Raw genomic sequence first — 16,341 nt, 5'->3', positions numbered from 1 at the left:
TTGCAGTCACTGTGCACCTATGGTACAGTGTTGCGTATCGGCGTGCACTGACTGCAGTCATCAGTAAATCATCTTCATGCATACTGTTGGTCGGCAAATGGCTTCAGGAAGGATTTTCCTCTCCATTCAGCCTTGGAGCTGTGGCGGTGAAGTTTCTGTTTCCTAGCAACCCCCTGTCCAGCACTTGTGTTTATTTCACACTGTTGCAAAGAAGCTGCGGACATCAGTCTCGGTAAGAAAGAGGGAATCTCTAGACGACATGTTACTCTGGAAGGGTTTCTGTTCCTGTCCCCTCGATTAGGATTGATGGAGCTAATCCGAATTATATTTTTTGTTAAATCAAACGACTAATACAGGGCAGAAAATCTGAAAACTCTGAATGCATCTCAGAGCCGTGTCATCACTCATAAAGACATTTTAGGGCGACTTTTTCCTCATCCCTGTCTGTGATGTAACTACTGATGACTGTTCAGGCTGCCCGGGTGTGAAAACACAGTGTCACTTTCCTTTCGTTAACGTCAGTTACAGGATCATTTGCTAGCGTCCCGTCAGCCTCTTCTTCCTCCCTCAATCTGTGTCTCAAGAGAAAAAGAATTACTCAATCAATAACTCTGACGATCCTGCTCCTAATCTTTTGTCTGAACTTCTGGCTTTTTCTCCCCTCTTTCCTTATTTTCTTTAGGTCTGTCTACATCCATCCTTCTTCTCATTACTTGTCTTTCTTCTAGGGATGACGATTAGCTTGTGATTATGAACTGTAAGTGTATTACACATGTTTACTCTTCTGTTCCCCCTGTTTTTCCAGGTGGTGCGAGATCAAATCTCCCACTGTACAGTAAAGTTGCGTCAGACCACAGGCCTGATGGAGTACTGTTTGGAAGTCATCAAGGAAAATGACCCCAGTGGTTTCCTGCAGGTAAGATGGCCACAAGACGTCCTTTTTATTTTTACAAGCTACAGCTGAAACTTCTATTTACCAAGTTTCAAGCAATGAAGTCGAACTGGACGAAAGATTTCTTAAAACAAGGTGGTACAACACCTCCAGCTGACATCAAAAAGTAACTTCTCCGGCTATTACTGGAATTAAGCTGTTGGAAAACTGTTCCATAATTTCATTAGAAAGACGTAAATGATGGTTTGCCAAAGAAACCAAATATTTCCAAGCTCTGCTTTTTAGGGGAACAATTTTGCCTTATTAAAATCAAACCTTGCTTGACATCTCTTTAAAGGCAAAAATAACTTTATGTTTCTTTCTAAAGCTGCCTCTAACTGAAGTTTTTGTTCTGATGAGGTGATGAGCAAATGCTGTGTCACACTTTATGACTGTATCTGGCATCCACTCAAGCATTGCGCATTTGGTGACCTTTTTAAATTGATATCTTAATTATTTAGCAAGTGATTTTAACACCATTCTTCATTAGATCAGGAATGATCTCATTTTACGTCGTGGGCCACGTCTTTGATCTTAAGCGGGTCGAACCAGAGAAACTCCCCTTTCTGTCAGCGTAAAGACATTTAACTACACATTTAATCCGAAATTCAAAATGCTGATGATAAAGAGAATGAAATAAAAGAAAGAATAAACTTTTCTGTCACTTAGATGTTTATCTATTATTTAATTACTTTAATGTAGTATGAATAGCAAAGGCGAAGATCTTTATCAGGAGGAAAACCTGTAAACCTTTTCATAAGGTTTTCATCTATGGCTCCCTTCGTATGTTCCAAAGCCAGATTGGGGACCAAATTAGAGCCTTTGCCAGGTTGATTCTGGCCCCTGGGCCCTATGTTTGACACCCCTGAATTAGGAGACATATGGGAGAAAACATAGTTTACCTATTATAACTTTTGAATTCATATAATAACCATTTTTTTCTTTAAATTTTAATGAGAAACTATCCAAGTTTGAAAACATTTTTTTGGAATACAACTAGAAACCTTTTAGACACTTGATGGAAAAGAAAAATCTCATTATTGCATTTATGGATCATTGCATCTTTATCTGCATTTCTTCATCTGAATGGAGGCTGAAATGTTCTGGCAGACTTATTATTAATGAGTAACAGGGAGAGATTTAGCGGTAGATTAATCTGTACTGTGTGTCTCGCAGATCTCTGATGCTTTGATTCGGAGAGTCCATATGACAGAGAGTCAGTGGGGAAAGGGGACCCTAACCCCCAGGATGACCAGTGACTTTGACCTCACTCTGGACAGTGGACCTCTCCTGCAAACAATCCACCAGCTGGACTTTGTACAGATGAAAGGTACACAGACAGAGAGCCTGATTCTTTTTTAAGAACCACTGTTTGCTCTACTTAAATGTGCAAAATTCTATCTAAAACTTTTACACTCTTACATTATAAGGCCCTCACTATGTGCCCTTTCATACATATAAAAGTTGTTTTTGCTGTAATGCAGAGTTATATCCACTTGGGGAGTGAGTGTGTGTCTCTTCATACCTCTGTGGGCTGTAATCTGGCCTCGTTTGTCCCTTTCTTAGTCCCAGCAGCTCCCATGCTCCAGCTGGAGGAATGCTGCACTCAGAACAACAGCGCCACATTGTCATGGAAACAGCCACCACTCTCCACCATCGCCGTGGAAGGATACATCCTAGAGCTGGACGATGGAAACGGGGGGCCATTCAGGGTAGGTTTCCTTGTGCAGGTACTGTTTTGTCCCTGCAGGCTGGAATTTATCTGTCTTCTTCAGCAGTAATTTTCTTTAAATGAGAACTTTTGTGATATTTACATTTAGATCCCAAAACAAAAAGTGAAAAACAAGACCAGCTAGAGTATAAATCACTTTTACGTGACATGCTTTCTTCTGTCTGGGCAAAGACTCCATCATTTGATACCAGGGAGGACACCAGCTCAGCCAGGGGAATGTGGCAGCAGGTTTTTGTAGCTGAAATCACTCAAGTTAATGTGTGACAGTCGTACAGAGCACGTCACGTGACGCAGCGTAACAAGGCGCTGAATGACACGGCGTCAGGAGGAAACATTTGTACCACCGCTAGGATGATCCTGTAGGAAGCGTGATCCGGCATCAAAGCAGTCGTCATACTCTCACAGAGGTTTAGCATGTAATCCATCCTATAAGATACTCCCCAAGCTTCTATTCACTGAAGCCCCTGCTTTGTTACAACAGCAACTTATACCTCCTGAGCCATTCCCTGGGTACAAAGGCAAAGCATATCTGTGTCTGAATTCTAAACCTCCGTATAGTAGGCCTGTTGATTCTCGCAACAATCAATCTGGGAGGCTTCCTAAAAGTGATATTAACATACAGGATGCAGCGCCAAGGCAAGTACTTTATTAGTACTCGCGGAGTTGGAAACAAATGAGTCATGTTACTTGGTTTGCGGAATAAATGTGGTTTTATTTCAACATAGCCCTGAGGCTCACACTTTTAAAAACTTTGTAAGCAGGCAAGAAAGCTTTGTTTAATTAAAAACAGAAGAAGAAGAAGAGAGGGGAAAACAAAATCTTCTTCTTTAGTAGTATGAGTCTCCATTTAAAGAGAGCAAATTAAGAGAGATAAAAGTGCTCCTCATATCTTCCTCTATATATATTCTCCAATATGTAATCTAGGGAAATAAATGTGCGCTGCTTAATTAAAAACAAAACAAAATCCTCAATAAAAGTCAGTAAAAATTTCCAACTTCAGTATTTTGTTCACCGAATTCCTTCTGTGATTTAGGTGTTGCATTGGTTTAAGCAGTATATTTGTTTCTAAAAGGGGACTTGTCTGTTTAGAGGTGGGTGACATAGCCTCAAAACTATATCACGATATTCCAAGCAAATTATAGTTCTGATGATAGATGATGAAGTTATTTGGGGCTGCACCTTTATAAATATTTGTCATGAACCAGCTCGAGGTTCAGACAGTTAATGGCATTTAACAGAATATATATATTTACTTAAATTAAACGGAAATATGCAGTGACTAAATCTTAAAAAGAAGCATAATTTAACCCAGAACCCAAGCGAAAAAAACAACAAATGTTGAATATTAACACAAACACATAAAGAGGTGATAAAGCAGTCAGAGTGGGGAGGGGTAATGATGGCCTGCTCTTGCTTGCAGACATGTCTGGGCTTGTGTTGTTGATATATCATTGATGTTGTCACAGGACGCTGATACCATTTAAAAGTTTATACCAATGTTAACACGGACAGTGTGATATGGCACAGCCATTCTCTTTACTATTACAGCTTTTGGATGACGAGATCAGACCCAAAAAATGGTTCTCACAGTTCTTTTTTTCTGTTCTTGGCCCTGTATGATGTCAGTGGGAGCATGTTTCCTAATATGGCTATCCTGGGCACAACACTCTAGCTGTGAGCAGAGAAGCCCCACCCACTTTCAAACCCTCTGTTTCAGACAGAGGCTGATGCCCAGATATAACATCAATAATGACTTTTTAAACTGTGAATCATGCAGAGCTGGGACATATGGAGTCGGAAATGAGTGTAATAGGTCTCCTTTAATAAAAAGAACACAAGCCAATAAAAAGCAGCCTGCAAATCCCCGAAGGCCAACCGCACACACACACACACAAACATCTCATCTTCGATATTCTAGTCTGCACTTTCTGTCAGCATCCTCTCATTACTCCAAAAAAAGAAGCACTATGTCCATTATATTCATTATGGCAGCTGGTGCAGCATAATTAAAGTATTTCGCACACCCCCGGCAGCAGTAACTAGAGCTTTTAACTCAAAAAATATTGGACTTTTTCATCCCTGCTGTGCAGAGATCCCTCGCAGATTCTGACTGTGAAGCTGTTGCGTTGCTCAGTGGTTTGTAAGGAGACTGGAAATGGATAGCAGCTATTTCTTAACGTATCCGGTTTTGTTTTGTTTTTCAAACTTATGAAAAGCAGACACTTGCATCCTAAATGCAGACTGTAAGCTAAAAGCAGCTGGTCGTAGTCGTTCACCCTTCAAGTTCTTTTCGTGTTCTGTAATTGTCTGTTTCTTAATTACAAGTGTGGAGTAACATGGTGAGCATTCGCATCCAATCTGCCAACTGATTCACAAACTGTATCTGCTAACTGCTAATTGGTAGGGAGCCATTGCCAAATTGTATTACAGCCTGGAGACTTTTTGTGTTAGCGTGTGATCGTCAACACAAACGCACCAAGACGAGAGTCGTGGCGAATGTTTTGCAGCGTCTGTGATGATTTGGTTTGGGGTTTGTGTGTGTGTGTGTGTGTGTGTGTGTTTTTAAATATTAATTTGCCATCTGGTCTGTGCGTCTCTATAATATAAACTAAAATCCTTGTATGCTGTACCTGCATCTGATGCAGCACTATGCCAAAAAATTCTGAGGGAAGTTTTCTCTTCCTCCTTTATTCTCTGATTCACTGAGTCACACCTACGCAGCTCCACGCCGAGCCTGGCGAGTTGTGTCCCCATGTCTATTTATACTCAAGTGTGGGCTGCCGTGCCCACGTTCAGTTGTACAAGTTCGCATTCTCTCTTATTACCCTCTCCACCAAATTCAAATGGGACACTCCTCCAGAAGAAATGGACTCTCTTTGGTGTCATAGTTACGCACTTGATGCATCTGCCAGCATAACAGGAAGCACTGTGTGTCTTTACAGGAAGTGTACGTGGGGACGGAGACCATCTGCACAGTGGACGGGCTCCACTTCAACAGCACGTACAAGTCCAGGGTGAAGGCCTTCAATGCCAGCGGAGTGGGCCAGTACAGCAAGACACTGATCATGCAGACCTCTGAGAGTACGTTGAGCCTCATCTCCTTCTTCCTCTTGTTTTCACTGTAAATCTAAATCACTGTGAATCCAGAAAGAGCAAAGACTCAAGTATGAATTGGTGTTTTGTTTTTTTTAAGAGCGCAGTGTATTGTATAGGTCAGACGATAAATAACGAGAAATTGCAACGTCTCCATTTAAACAGTTTGTTCACCAGAGAACATTGGCAATTAGGTTTTTATTATACACAATAAATAAAGATGGTCAAACCATCAGCACGTCCTTGCACAGTGGGACACTGAAGCGCTGCCATCTTTTATTGGTGATTTTAATTTCCAACCAGGTTGGGTGCACCACCGGTCGAGCAGCCTCTGGCTACAAATGCTCTTACTACTGTTCAGATACTTTTGCTTCACTTCCATGAAGATTTCGCCGTTTCCCCTTTATTTTAAGTCTGTCATTACCACGCTGTAAAATGTCCTGCTCAGTTTGTAGCTTGATCTTTAAAATAAACACCAAGATTGCTTGCTAGGCAAAATATCATTATCAAATCAATATCATAAATATCCATGTTGCAGGTAACGGGCTCGTATGCTGCCAGCTCAAAACGAGCTATACCAGCAGGTGGCAAGAGCAAAGAAACAAAGCGAGAAAAGCAAATGGAGCTGGGCAGGCGTGCAAAGGTGTCTGTAAGGCAGTAACAGGCAGGAGCCAAAAGCCAGTCGGTATAGCTACAAGGGGAGCTAATTAGGGGCATAATGAGCAGATGTGTGTTGGCAGTTAAAGAGGTGAGAAGCACGGCTGACAGAAAGAATACTGCTGATGTTCTTAATGATATAAGAACTGGTAGCTCCCATGACAAGTGGGGGAAATGAATTAGAGGAGGTTTATATTACAGCATTATAACATTTTTTTTTAAAAGGCTGGAAATTATGATGCTCTACAAACCACCAAGATTCATTCTTAGAGGCGAATATTTTCAGCATTTTTAACACCCACATGTTTGTCTTCATGTTTTTGTTCCTCAGGTGCAGCTGACATCTTCACCAAATATGCCGACACTTTTCTTGCATGATCTTATCCTGTTGGCTGTATTTCCATTGATATTATTATAAGCTGAAATGTTACAGTGAATTATTTTCAAAGTGTTTTATATGTACATAAAAAAGGGTAGTTACCACTATGGTTGTAGTTAATGTGCAATGAAGATCTGTGTGCTGGCAAACAGCTGGCAGGTGTTTCTAACAACATTTGTAATATAATCTAATGGCTTACTTACTTTTTTTTTTTACTGATTATCACAGTTCAGTTACATTTCTTTCTACATTTGGGAGTTTACACCAGAGAAATCTTGATTTAACTCCAGAGAATCTAAAGAAATCATAACCTGCTGCTGCTTGGTTAAACCCTTATATTTTCATTATTATGCTGTATTTACATTATATTATATATTAAGTCTGCAGAGAAAATCTGCTTTCTTTGATATTCTTCAGACTGAAGCAAGATTTTTTGAGTTAGTTAGTTTCAAAGGGATTTGAAAGATCCGGAAAAAAGCCTCTGTTGTTTTATATTTCACGCAGTACAATAAATGATCACGGTAAAGGCTTCCAAAACACAAGATTTTCATCCAATGGGCAGCAGCAGGATGTGAATTATGTTTGAGGGTGTGTTTTGCGCCTTTTAGCCCAGGGGCCTCGAGGAGCAGCTGGATTGTGTATAATCCACCCATGTGCCGGCTTTACCATTAGTTAAATGGTGATCTGCATAGACGGGGAAGCTTGTCATCCATCAGTGGACCTGAAAGGCCCAGACAGCCTCCCTACCTGACACAGAAAGCACTCAGCAGCTGTTGGAGGCGTACAAAGTGATCTAACCACTCAGACGTTTTCAGTGTTGTTGCACCCTTCTTCCAAATCAGATTGTCCTTTTCTTATTTTTCTTATTGAGAACAATTGTTCATTGTTCCTTCATTGTTCCTTCTAAGTCTGCAGTGGTTTGTTTCTAGGAGCTCTTTTGTTTTCATTTTGGGGATCTCCTCTGGTCTTATGTCCACTGAGCTGAACCAGGATCCCTGATCAAATCTGCTTTTTACCCTCTCCACCGCCCTTCCCACCCCTCTGCTTCACTGCTTCGCTTTGCTCTCCTCCTCTTCCTCTTTTCTTTTCCCTCTTTTCTTCTTCACTCCCCCCACCATTTCACATTTTAGCTGGACTCCCTCCATGTGATATTCAGTCTATAGGCACAGGTATGGATGACTCTCCTTGCACACTGTTTCTGCTCTGATCCCCTTCAGGCCATTGCTTGTTTCATCAATGAGGTCTTCACACTCAATCCAGCAGGTGGGCAGTTTGCTCCTCTGTGGGCTGCACTTATTAAACGTGCAATACAAGCCTGTAATAAATGTCTTTGCTTTATTTCCTTCGGGAAATAAAGCAGTGTAATGGAACGTCGCTGCACACGGTGACACCAGTAAAAGCAGGTCCACTGGAGCCCAGCAAAAGCCCGCCTGTTTACCTTCCTGCATAGAGATCTGTTACTGTGTCTTTCAGCAGTGAGTCAAGCAGTATTGCAAATTTATCATTAGCATGTGGTTTAAGAAGTTTAAAAGCAATGTGTTGTAATAGAGAAAAGGAGCAGTTCACCTAAATACAATACAAATTTAACTTATGTAGACCAACACAGCAGAGTCTGCTCTGATAGTGGAGGTTATCAGATGGCTCAAGCAAGCTTGAGTTCACAGTCTAAATGAACATCCACACAGAGTCTTTAACCTTTCTTGTTTGGGTGAACTGACCTCTTACTATAATAACTATTAGAAGTTTCTAGTTATGTATTTTAAAGTTAAGTTTTATTTTATTAACAATTTCCTTACCCATAATTATCAAACTAATCTACTTTTCCGTGCAGGAACCGGTTAAGATTTGCAGACTGTTTGACACAAGTTTGATTATCTAAAAGTGGTTAAGCTTATTAAGTTATAGATTAAGTTATGTAGTATAAGTATATAGTTTAGGTATTATTAATCGTGTTTGATCATAACAATGATAGTAAGTCTTCTTCTTGTCTTTCATATTATTACTGTTCCCTCCATTCAGATATTTTTACAGTGTAACTTCACCTCATCTAACCTTTACCTTCTGGTTTTATGTGGTGTTTGTAAAATCATGATCATTGCCTCTCATCTTGCAGTCGCTGATATTATTAACACTAAAAACCTAATGGTAGGCATTTCCCTTTGTGCAGTTGCTTGGTTCACCTTTGACCCGGCGTCCGCTCACCCTGACATCATCTTCTCCAACGACAACCTGACGGTGACGTGCAACAGCTATGATGACCGAGTGGTCTTGGGGAACACTGCTTTCTCTCGAGGTGTTCATTACTGGGAAATGACCGTTGACCGCTATGACAACCACCCTGACCCAGCCTTCGGCATCGCTCGGAGTGACGTCCTGAAGGATGTGATGCTAGGGAAGGATGACAAAGCCTGGGCCATGTATGTGGACAATAACCGCTCCTGGTTCATGAACAACAACTCGCACACCAATAGGTAATAAAGAAAGTGACAAGTGATTGTCCATATACTAATGCAGATGTAATTTCTTCGATCACAAATGGAAGTCTTCTGCTTTTACATGTACAGTATAATAGTGTTTAGAAAAGGGACACCAGTTTTACTTATTAAGCTTGTTGCAGAGGCCTGGGTTTAAATCTGCCCCAAGCTTCCCTGTCAATTTTCAACTGTCCTGTCATAACACAGGATAAAAGGCCACTAAGTAAAATAAAGTTTACTTCTAGCATAAGATTACTGTAGGTGCAGGAAAATGCTTCACTTAAAAAAAGATTCCTTTTTGCAAGAAGGAAACATTGTCCAGAGATTCTGGACAATATTGGCATGATAGCGTCACACTGTGTCTGCAGATTTGTCTTAAAGATGATCTGTTGGATTGAGATCTGGTGACTCTGAAGACTGTTTAAGTATGGTGAACTCTTCGCCGTGTTCAGATTGAGATGATTTGACGTTCTATGTTAACTTGCCAGAAGCAGCCATCATTAGATAGGTATACTTTGACCATAAAAGGATGTACATGGGCTCTAACGATACTTGCGTAGGCTGTGCCATTCAATTGATGCTCAGTTTGTACTTTGGGGCCTAAAGTGTGCCAACTAAACATACCAAACACTAACATAATACAACCAGACTGACCAAACCACGATTTCATGTTGTTTAAGCCAAATTCTGATCCTAGCAACCGAAATGTCTGTCTGTCATCTGTAAATGAATGTTTAAATAGCTTTTAAATGTGGTCAATGTGATCATGGTGTAGTTACTTTTTTATTAGTAGTAGTAGTAGTAGTAGTGTTAGATGCTAAATGATAAATATGAGGACTGATAATATGATTAACAGGGTGGAAAGAATCCAGACTCTAAAGTGACAAAGACTTAAAATAAGTCACTGCTAGATTTTATTTTTTTTTTTTTACCATGTTTTGATGGAAAATCTAGGCTCAGAAATGGAGGGTTACCATGGTAAATTAATAACACGGTTATTCTTTGTTTTTTTCCTGTGCCCACACAGGACAGACGGTGGCATCACTAAAGGAGCTACAATAGGAGTGCTGCTGGACTTTACACGTGGGCTTCTCATCTTCCTCGTGAACGATGAGCAGCAGGGCCCAGTGGCATTCGAAGGCTTGGAGGGCGCTTACTACCCCGCTATCAGCCTCAACCGAAACGTCCAGGTAGAAAATTTCAGTCCATGCATGCACCAAAGTAACTGCAATCATCTGTTTCCAACTGAATTTACTCTCTAACCTTAAACTTCAGTTCATACCGAGGCATAAAGGCGAAAAATTAAGTAAAAATTGATATATTTTTTACATTCAAATACTGCAGAGACTAAATAATGAACTGACTCTGCACGGTATTACAGAAAACAAGTTTATAGTTTTCCTTTCGATTTTAATTTTCTTCTTTCAGTCTTAAATTTGTTCTCATGCTGGGGAAGTGCTGAGCCGCTCTGGGGTATGATGTTTAATTTGCTAATTCTGTCTTTTGCCGGAGCGCCGCAACAAACAGAAAGTGAGGATTCTGCTTGTGAATTAATAAAGCATCACATGAGTTCAGTTATTATTCATTACAACTATCTAACTTTTACAAATATGTCCCCGGGAGATTAAATCTTAACAGAGAAAAAGCTTCAAAGAGTCAACATCAGTGAGAAGCTTTGAATTTCTTTTTTTGCTCCCAGTCAGTTTTCTCATTTGTAGTGCTGTATCCAGGAAGCAAAATGCCTCCCAAAGGGAAGAAAAATAGGTTCAGGCTTTGAGGGAATAGTTCCACAGCTCCCCCTGGAGGAGGAAAAATATATTGAATAGATTTAGTTTAGTAACCCATTTGTGTGTAAATGTGTTTTTCTTTAGGTCACACTGCACACTGGTCTACCCATCCCTGACTTCTACACTCCTGGGGAGGCTGATCCAACTGGCTCAGTGTGCTGAAAACTCAACACCATCCGATTTAAGGAAACCTCCCCAGCTTTCCCGAGGTTCCTCCTGCCAGTCAGAAACTCTTTAATACCCTCGCCAACTTCTTCTTCCCTTCTCCTTCTCTTTTGTTCCTGGCCAACTGACCCCAAGCAATCTGGAAGAGGTCCCACCCAGCGCTGAGCCATGCCTTTATCATGCCTAAACCCCAGACTCGTGGTCCATCCTTAGGACACTGTCAGAATGGAGGGTGCTTTGCTGTCTGTACCCTGTATTTTGATATTATGATGTGTTCCAGTTAGTTGAAGAAGAAAATTTCCCAGCTGATGGACTTGGAATGTTTTTAGAAAAGTGTTTATAATGTGGGCTTCAATTAATAGTTTGACATTTTGGGGAAATACACTCATTTGTTTTGCTTTTGTTTTTCCAAGACTGGATTATGGAGCCCATCTTAACATAGCTTATCATAAAGACTGAAAACAATGGGGAGGAAGCTAGCGTGCGCGCCGACTTTCAACCTTTTTTAAAATATTTTGATTTAAATATACATATTTAAATAGAGTGTGGCTGTCCATTTCCCCTTTTTCCTGTCTTTATGCAAAGCTAAACTAAGGCACATCTGGCTGTAGCTTCATATTTAGTGGATAGCCAAGAAAGTGGTGTTGTTTTGTAAATGAGTTTATAAGAAAAAAAAAAAAAAGAGCCCCCATCATACCATCCACATACAGTTCAATATATCCTATTTTTCATGCTCATCCCTCTCTTTTCTTTTTCAAAAACATGTCTTTTCCTCCTCATGAACACACTTACAGGGAGGGAGAAAGAGAGGTCATGTGTATGAAAACGTGTGAGGATTGGTTGAGATGGGTCAGCAGCCGTAACGATCCAAGGACGAGAGCAATAGCCTGACTCTCAGCCGTGTCACTGTCATATCCTCGTTCGTATAAATGAAACGCTTTTCTTAGTGGCTTAGCTTGTGTGAACCTTCTGTATCGTTTGTATAAAGAAAAAGGAAATATTACAGTATCAGCCTGAGATACTCCTGGAAGCGAGGCCTTCATGCACCCTTTCTCTGCAGTGCAGCTCTCAAAACAGGAAAGAGGGCGTTTTGGATTAATATATCATATAGAAGTGAGTTTGAATAAGGTGCTACAGCAGCTCGCTTAGTTCTGGCTTTTTTAAATGTAGGTGATTGAGTACTGGTAGTTTTTTATTATTGTTATTCAAATGATCTATTACAAAGAGGTGTATAGCTAAATAAGTTATTGATGTTCAGAGTTTTTCAACGAAAGTTTTTCATGTTTCCTTCAGTTGATACATAGCTGTTACAGAAAAAAAATGAAACATTTTGTCGTCTTGAAAATGTACTTCAGAGTTTGTTTTCGTGCTGAGGAAGCTTCTCAGTTGAATTTCATTAGAGAGCAACAGGAGAGGAAAGCAGACGCTGGGCTGTTTTTGTGGCATCACATCTGGCTTCCTCAGTGGGCCACAATGTCAGACCAGCAGTTTGATTTATTTAAGATTAAGCCATGCTAAGTGCTAATGTTACTATCACATTATGACAAAGAAAATGCCAACATGCTGTGTTTAGCAGGGATAATGTTTACTTTGTTTAGCTCAAAAGTGTGAACGCTTGCTAACAAGCTCTAAAAAAAGCACACAAGGTTGAGGTGAGTGACATTAGTTTGCATTTTTTTTAGTCAAAAAGTTATATTAGCACCAAATTTTATTAGAAGCTAGCTACAATTACTAATACATTAAATCATGATTAGTTTCAACTGGTTTAGGGGCCCCTGGGGAAAAAACAGCTGTGCATCCTCTCTGATTCCCTCAAAATATGAACCCTGCTGCCTCCAAGTTCTCTTAAATTATGGTTAAATTAAATATTAGTTTGTTTTGGAAAATGCATACCATGACTCAGATGTACAGTACTATTCAAAGCTCTTGAGCCACCCCTGTATTTCTTTACATTTTCCTTCCAATGAACCAGATGTTTAAAGCAATAGTTCTCCAGACTTTCTCAAGGCTTTGCTGCTTTTTCACTCATTTTCAGTTGAGCCCTTGTACTTGACCATTTTGAGAAAAATGTTTTTTGTTTGTTAAGCTTCTCAACACTGACCTATCACTAAAAAATTTAAAATACATCTAACTTAAGTGATGAAACAATGCTGTGTCTACACAAAGAACCACTTTTAGGCAATTTGTTACTAGTTGCCTGTCACAAAGCGCATCATTTGTTCCAATTTTTTAGTTAAATCTATGAAATATCTTAAACATAACACAGTTTGGCAGATGAAAAATAGTATTTTTGAACCAGGAAGTTGTTTCCCAAAGAGCTATTAGCTGAAAATGTGACATATCTTGGTATGGTGTGCAGTGTGTCCTTAAAACATTTAAGGAAATTGGAAAAAGGAAGATCAAAAGACGAAATGGGAGGCCTAAAAAACTCTCTACAGCAGATACCAGCAGATTTTGATCTAACATGCAATACCATCTGGAAAGCATCTGACTGGCAACAGATCAGTCGCACATCATCAGGAAAATTATCGGTCACTGACCTCCCCGGAGTCCAAACCAAGGAAGATATACAGAAAAGAGGGGTAGCTCAAGACTAGATTTTTACACTGAGCCCCTCAACAACATAAGGCTGGATTGATGGCAGACAACCCACCTTAGTCGGTACTGTATTTCTAACGATGAGGGTCAAGACACTTGAAAGTTCAAACAGTTCAGTAACGCTACAAATTCTTTCTTCCGCAAAGTTCATTGGACACCATAACCTTCAGGATGATGAGATTCTGTTCAGAGCTCCTATGTTAGTCTGATTTAATTTTCGGTCAGTGTGCCTGATAACTCACATCAGAAGGTAAATCAACCTGAGAGGAACATGAATGTATCTGAGCTACAGAATTCAACCAACTGCAAGACGCTGCCAGTCAATGCTCAAGTCAAAATGTAGAATGATCCATTTGAGGGAACTGCTGCCCCTTCAGGTTGCTTGTAAAGTTTCCTGGAGCATCGTAGCCCTGAGACATACATCATACACAGAAGGTGCTATCCTGTGTTTGAGCTTCATGGGTGTGCCTTTTCCCCCTCTTCAGTACCCAAAAGATTTATGAAACTTTGCTACGAACTAGATTCGTTGCTTCAGCAGAGTCATCTGTAACATCCGTGATGCCTGAATTCACCTGCTGCTACATATTTTTATATTGTGAAAGGGCAAAATGAAACAGTGATTATGTTTGCTCCTGATACAACCACAGCATTGGGGAGAAAAATCACAGTCAGGTTTGATTTTTTTGCTCCTTTCCTGTCCCGTGTAATTACAGTGATTGTAATTCATGTGGCACTGCTAAAATGGCTGCACAAAGAAAATATAACGTACAGTATGACAGAGTACGTGCATGTATACTGACTGCAGCATTCAGCAAGCTGCACAGCCTTCGCTCCAAGGCTGAATTCAAGCTTTGATTTATGCAACATTTAACTGGCTGCTTTTCAAGGTAAACCCTTTGTTCAGCCATAATTATGATAGCGGAAAATAACGCATTCAGCAGTGGGTCACTGAGCGACGAGAGCTTCTTTTCAATCATACGCAGACAAGTGCAGCCATTATCAAAGCATTACACAACCTCAGAATCCAGGACACGTGAACAATGTGGCTTTAACTCAGCAAAATAGTTCATCGGAGACATTTTCCATATGTCTAATGTGAGATTGCGCACACTTGTGTAATATTCTGTGAGAATATTTAAACTTCTTTGATTTAAAAAGATGACCTGAATCTGTGTTTCTGAACTGAACACTTGGGGTGCTGATATTCAAAAGTGTGTGATTGTAACACTTATTGTTTCTAAACCAGCCATATATACTTATACAACATTAAATAGATTAACCCGGGGATGATTTAAGTCTACTGTAAAGCCTCGCCAAATATGGAAACTATTTCTTAAAAGGACTGCACTCAGTCGCTGGGCGACACTGGGTGTTATATCTCCAAATGTACATACATACAGTCTATGTGTGTGTGTGTGCGTGCGCCTGTGAATGTGTGTGTGTGTATTACCTTCATTATGACCTCATTTCAACTCCAAAGTGATTCTTTTTTTTGCCCCATTTGATCCGAAGTGGAATGTCATCGCTTATTATTATTTCCGGTGAACCTGAAATATCTCTGTGGAGAATTTTATCAATGTATTACTATGATTTTATCAAAGTATAATTACTATGATTGTTCCAGTGTCTATCATTACCATATTACTGCTATTATTCTGATGATTTGAAGTATAATATGAGCCTCTGTGTTTTCTGTATGTGTGAATATTCAATAAATAGGTGTGAACAATGTGTTATTGTTATATGTAGTCGATATGAGAACCTAAATGAAGGATTCGGGAGGCATACAAGACAGATTCAGTGCAGGCTGAAAAGGCTGAATAGAAGATGTGCACATCAGGAAAGCAAAAATACAACAAAAGGAACAGCAGCGAGTGGATTAAGATATGTTGGGTAAATGGGTAGTTAAAGAGGCTGAGATGTGGGGTTGCAGAGAAATGAGTAACAAGAGCCAATAAGGATGGGGCAGACAATTACAGATGAGAGGCAAAAAGACAAAGACAGGAAGTAAAACCAACCAAGAGATGAGTCTACCCAAATAAAATCACTAACCTTGTCAGTTAATCAGACATAGGGTTTTAATTTGAAGCATCATTGTTATGTATAATTTTTAGGCTCTTGCACTTTACACAAGTGTCCCATTTATATATCTTTATTTTATTTACTTTATTTTTAATTTAAACACCATAATACAAAAAATACATTGAAAACAATTCAAAATGCACACTATAGTTCCTGTGCCTGCGCTATGAACAAATCATAATAGTTAATGGTTGTTGTTAAATCCTGTTCAGATAACAATATATGGATACATACATAAATAATGGAAAGTGGTTTGCAAATTCTCTTACAAGTATCAGAAGAGCCCCAAGTTTTAGCTGTTGCATTACCCCCTTTAGCCACTAGGTGGCTCCGAATTCAGTTTTATATTTTACTCCAATACATGAGGTGCGCAGAACAGCAAATTAGTGATTTTCTAACTCCTCAGTAATTATCTGAAGAATAAAAAAAAGTCAAGTTTTCGA

General features: G+C 39.8%; 1 protein-coding gene across 2 annotated transcripts in view; it reads left to right on the top strand.

Annotated features, from left to right (window-relative positions):
- The window catches only part of trim9 (tripartite motif containing 9), a 49,048-nt gene extending 33,501 nt beyond the window's left edge, over nt 1-15,547 (top strand). The window contains exons 4-11 of one of the 2 annotated variants that reach the window (XM_085142843.1): nt 806-916; nt 2,108-2,261; nt 2,498-2,643; nt 5,606-5,744; nt 7,923-7,961; nt 8,960-9,263; nt 10,294-10,456; nt 11,138-15,547. In XM_085142843.1, coding sequence (XP_084998969.1) covers nt 806-916; nt 2,108-2,261; nt 2,498-2,643; nt 5,606-5,744; nt 7,923-7,961; nt 8,960-9,263; nt 10,294-10,456; nt 11,138-11,215 — 1,134 coding nt within the window. In that variant the 3' untranslated portion in view covers nt 11,216-15,547. The remainder of the gene's footprint in view (nt 1-805; nt 917-2,107; nt 2,262-2,497; nt 2,644-5,605; nt 5,745-7,922; nt 7,962-8,959; nt 9,264-10,293; nt 10,457-11,137) is intronic. The other variant, XM_085142844.1, reaches the window with a different exon arrangement.
- Nucleotides 15,548-16,341: the final 794 nt, after the last annotated feature.

Source organism: Neolamprologus multifasciatus, chromosome 19 (genome assembly GCF_963576455.1).
Source record: "Neolamprologus multifasciatus chromosome 19, fNeoMul1.2, whole genome shotgun sequence".
NCBI classification, from domain to species: Eukaryota; Metazoa; Chordata; class Actinopteri; order Cichliformes; family Cichlidae; genus Neolamprologus; species Neolamprologus multifasciatus.
The sequence above is the reverse complement of the archived record's forward strand: the minus strand, read 5'-3'. Positions and strand labels throughout refer to the sequence as shown.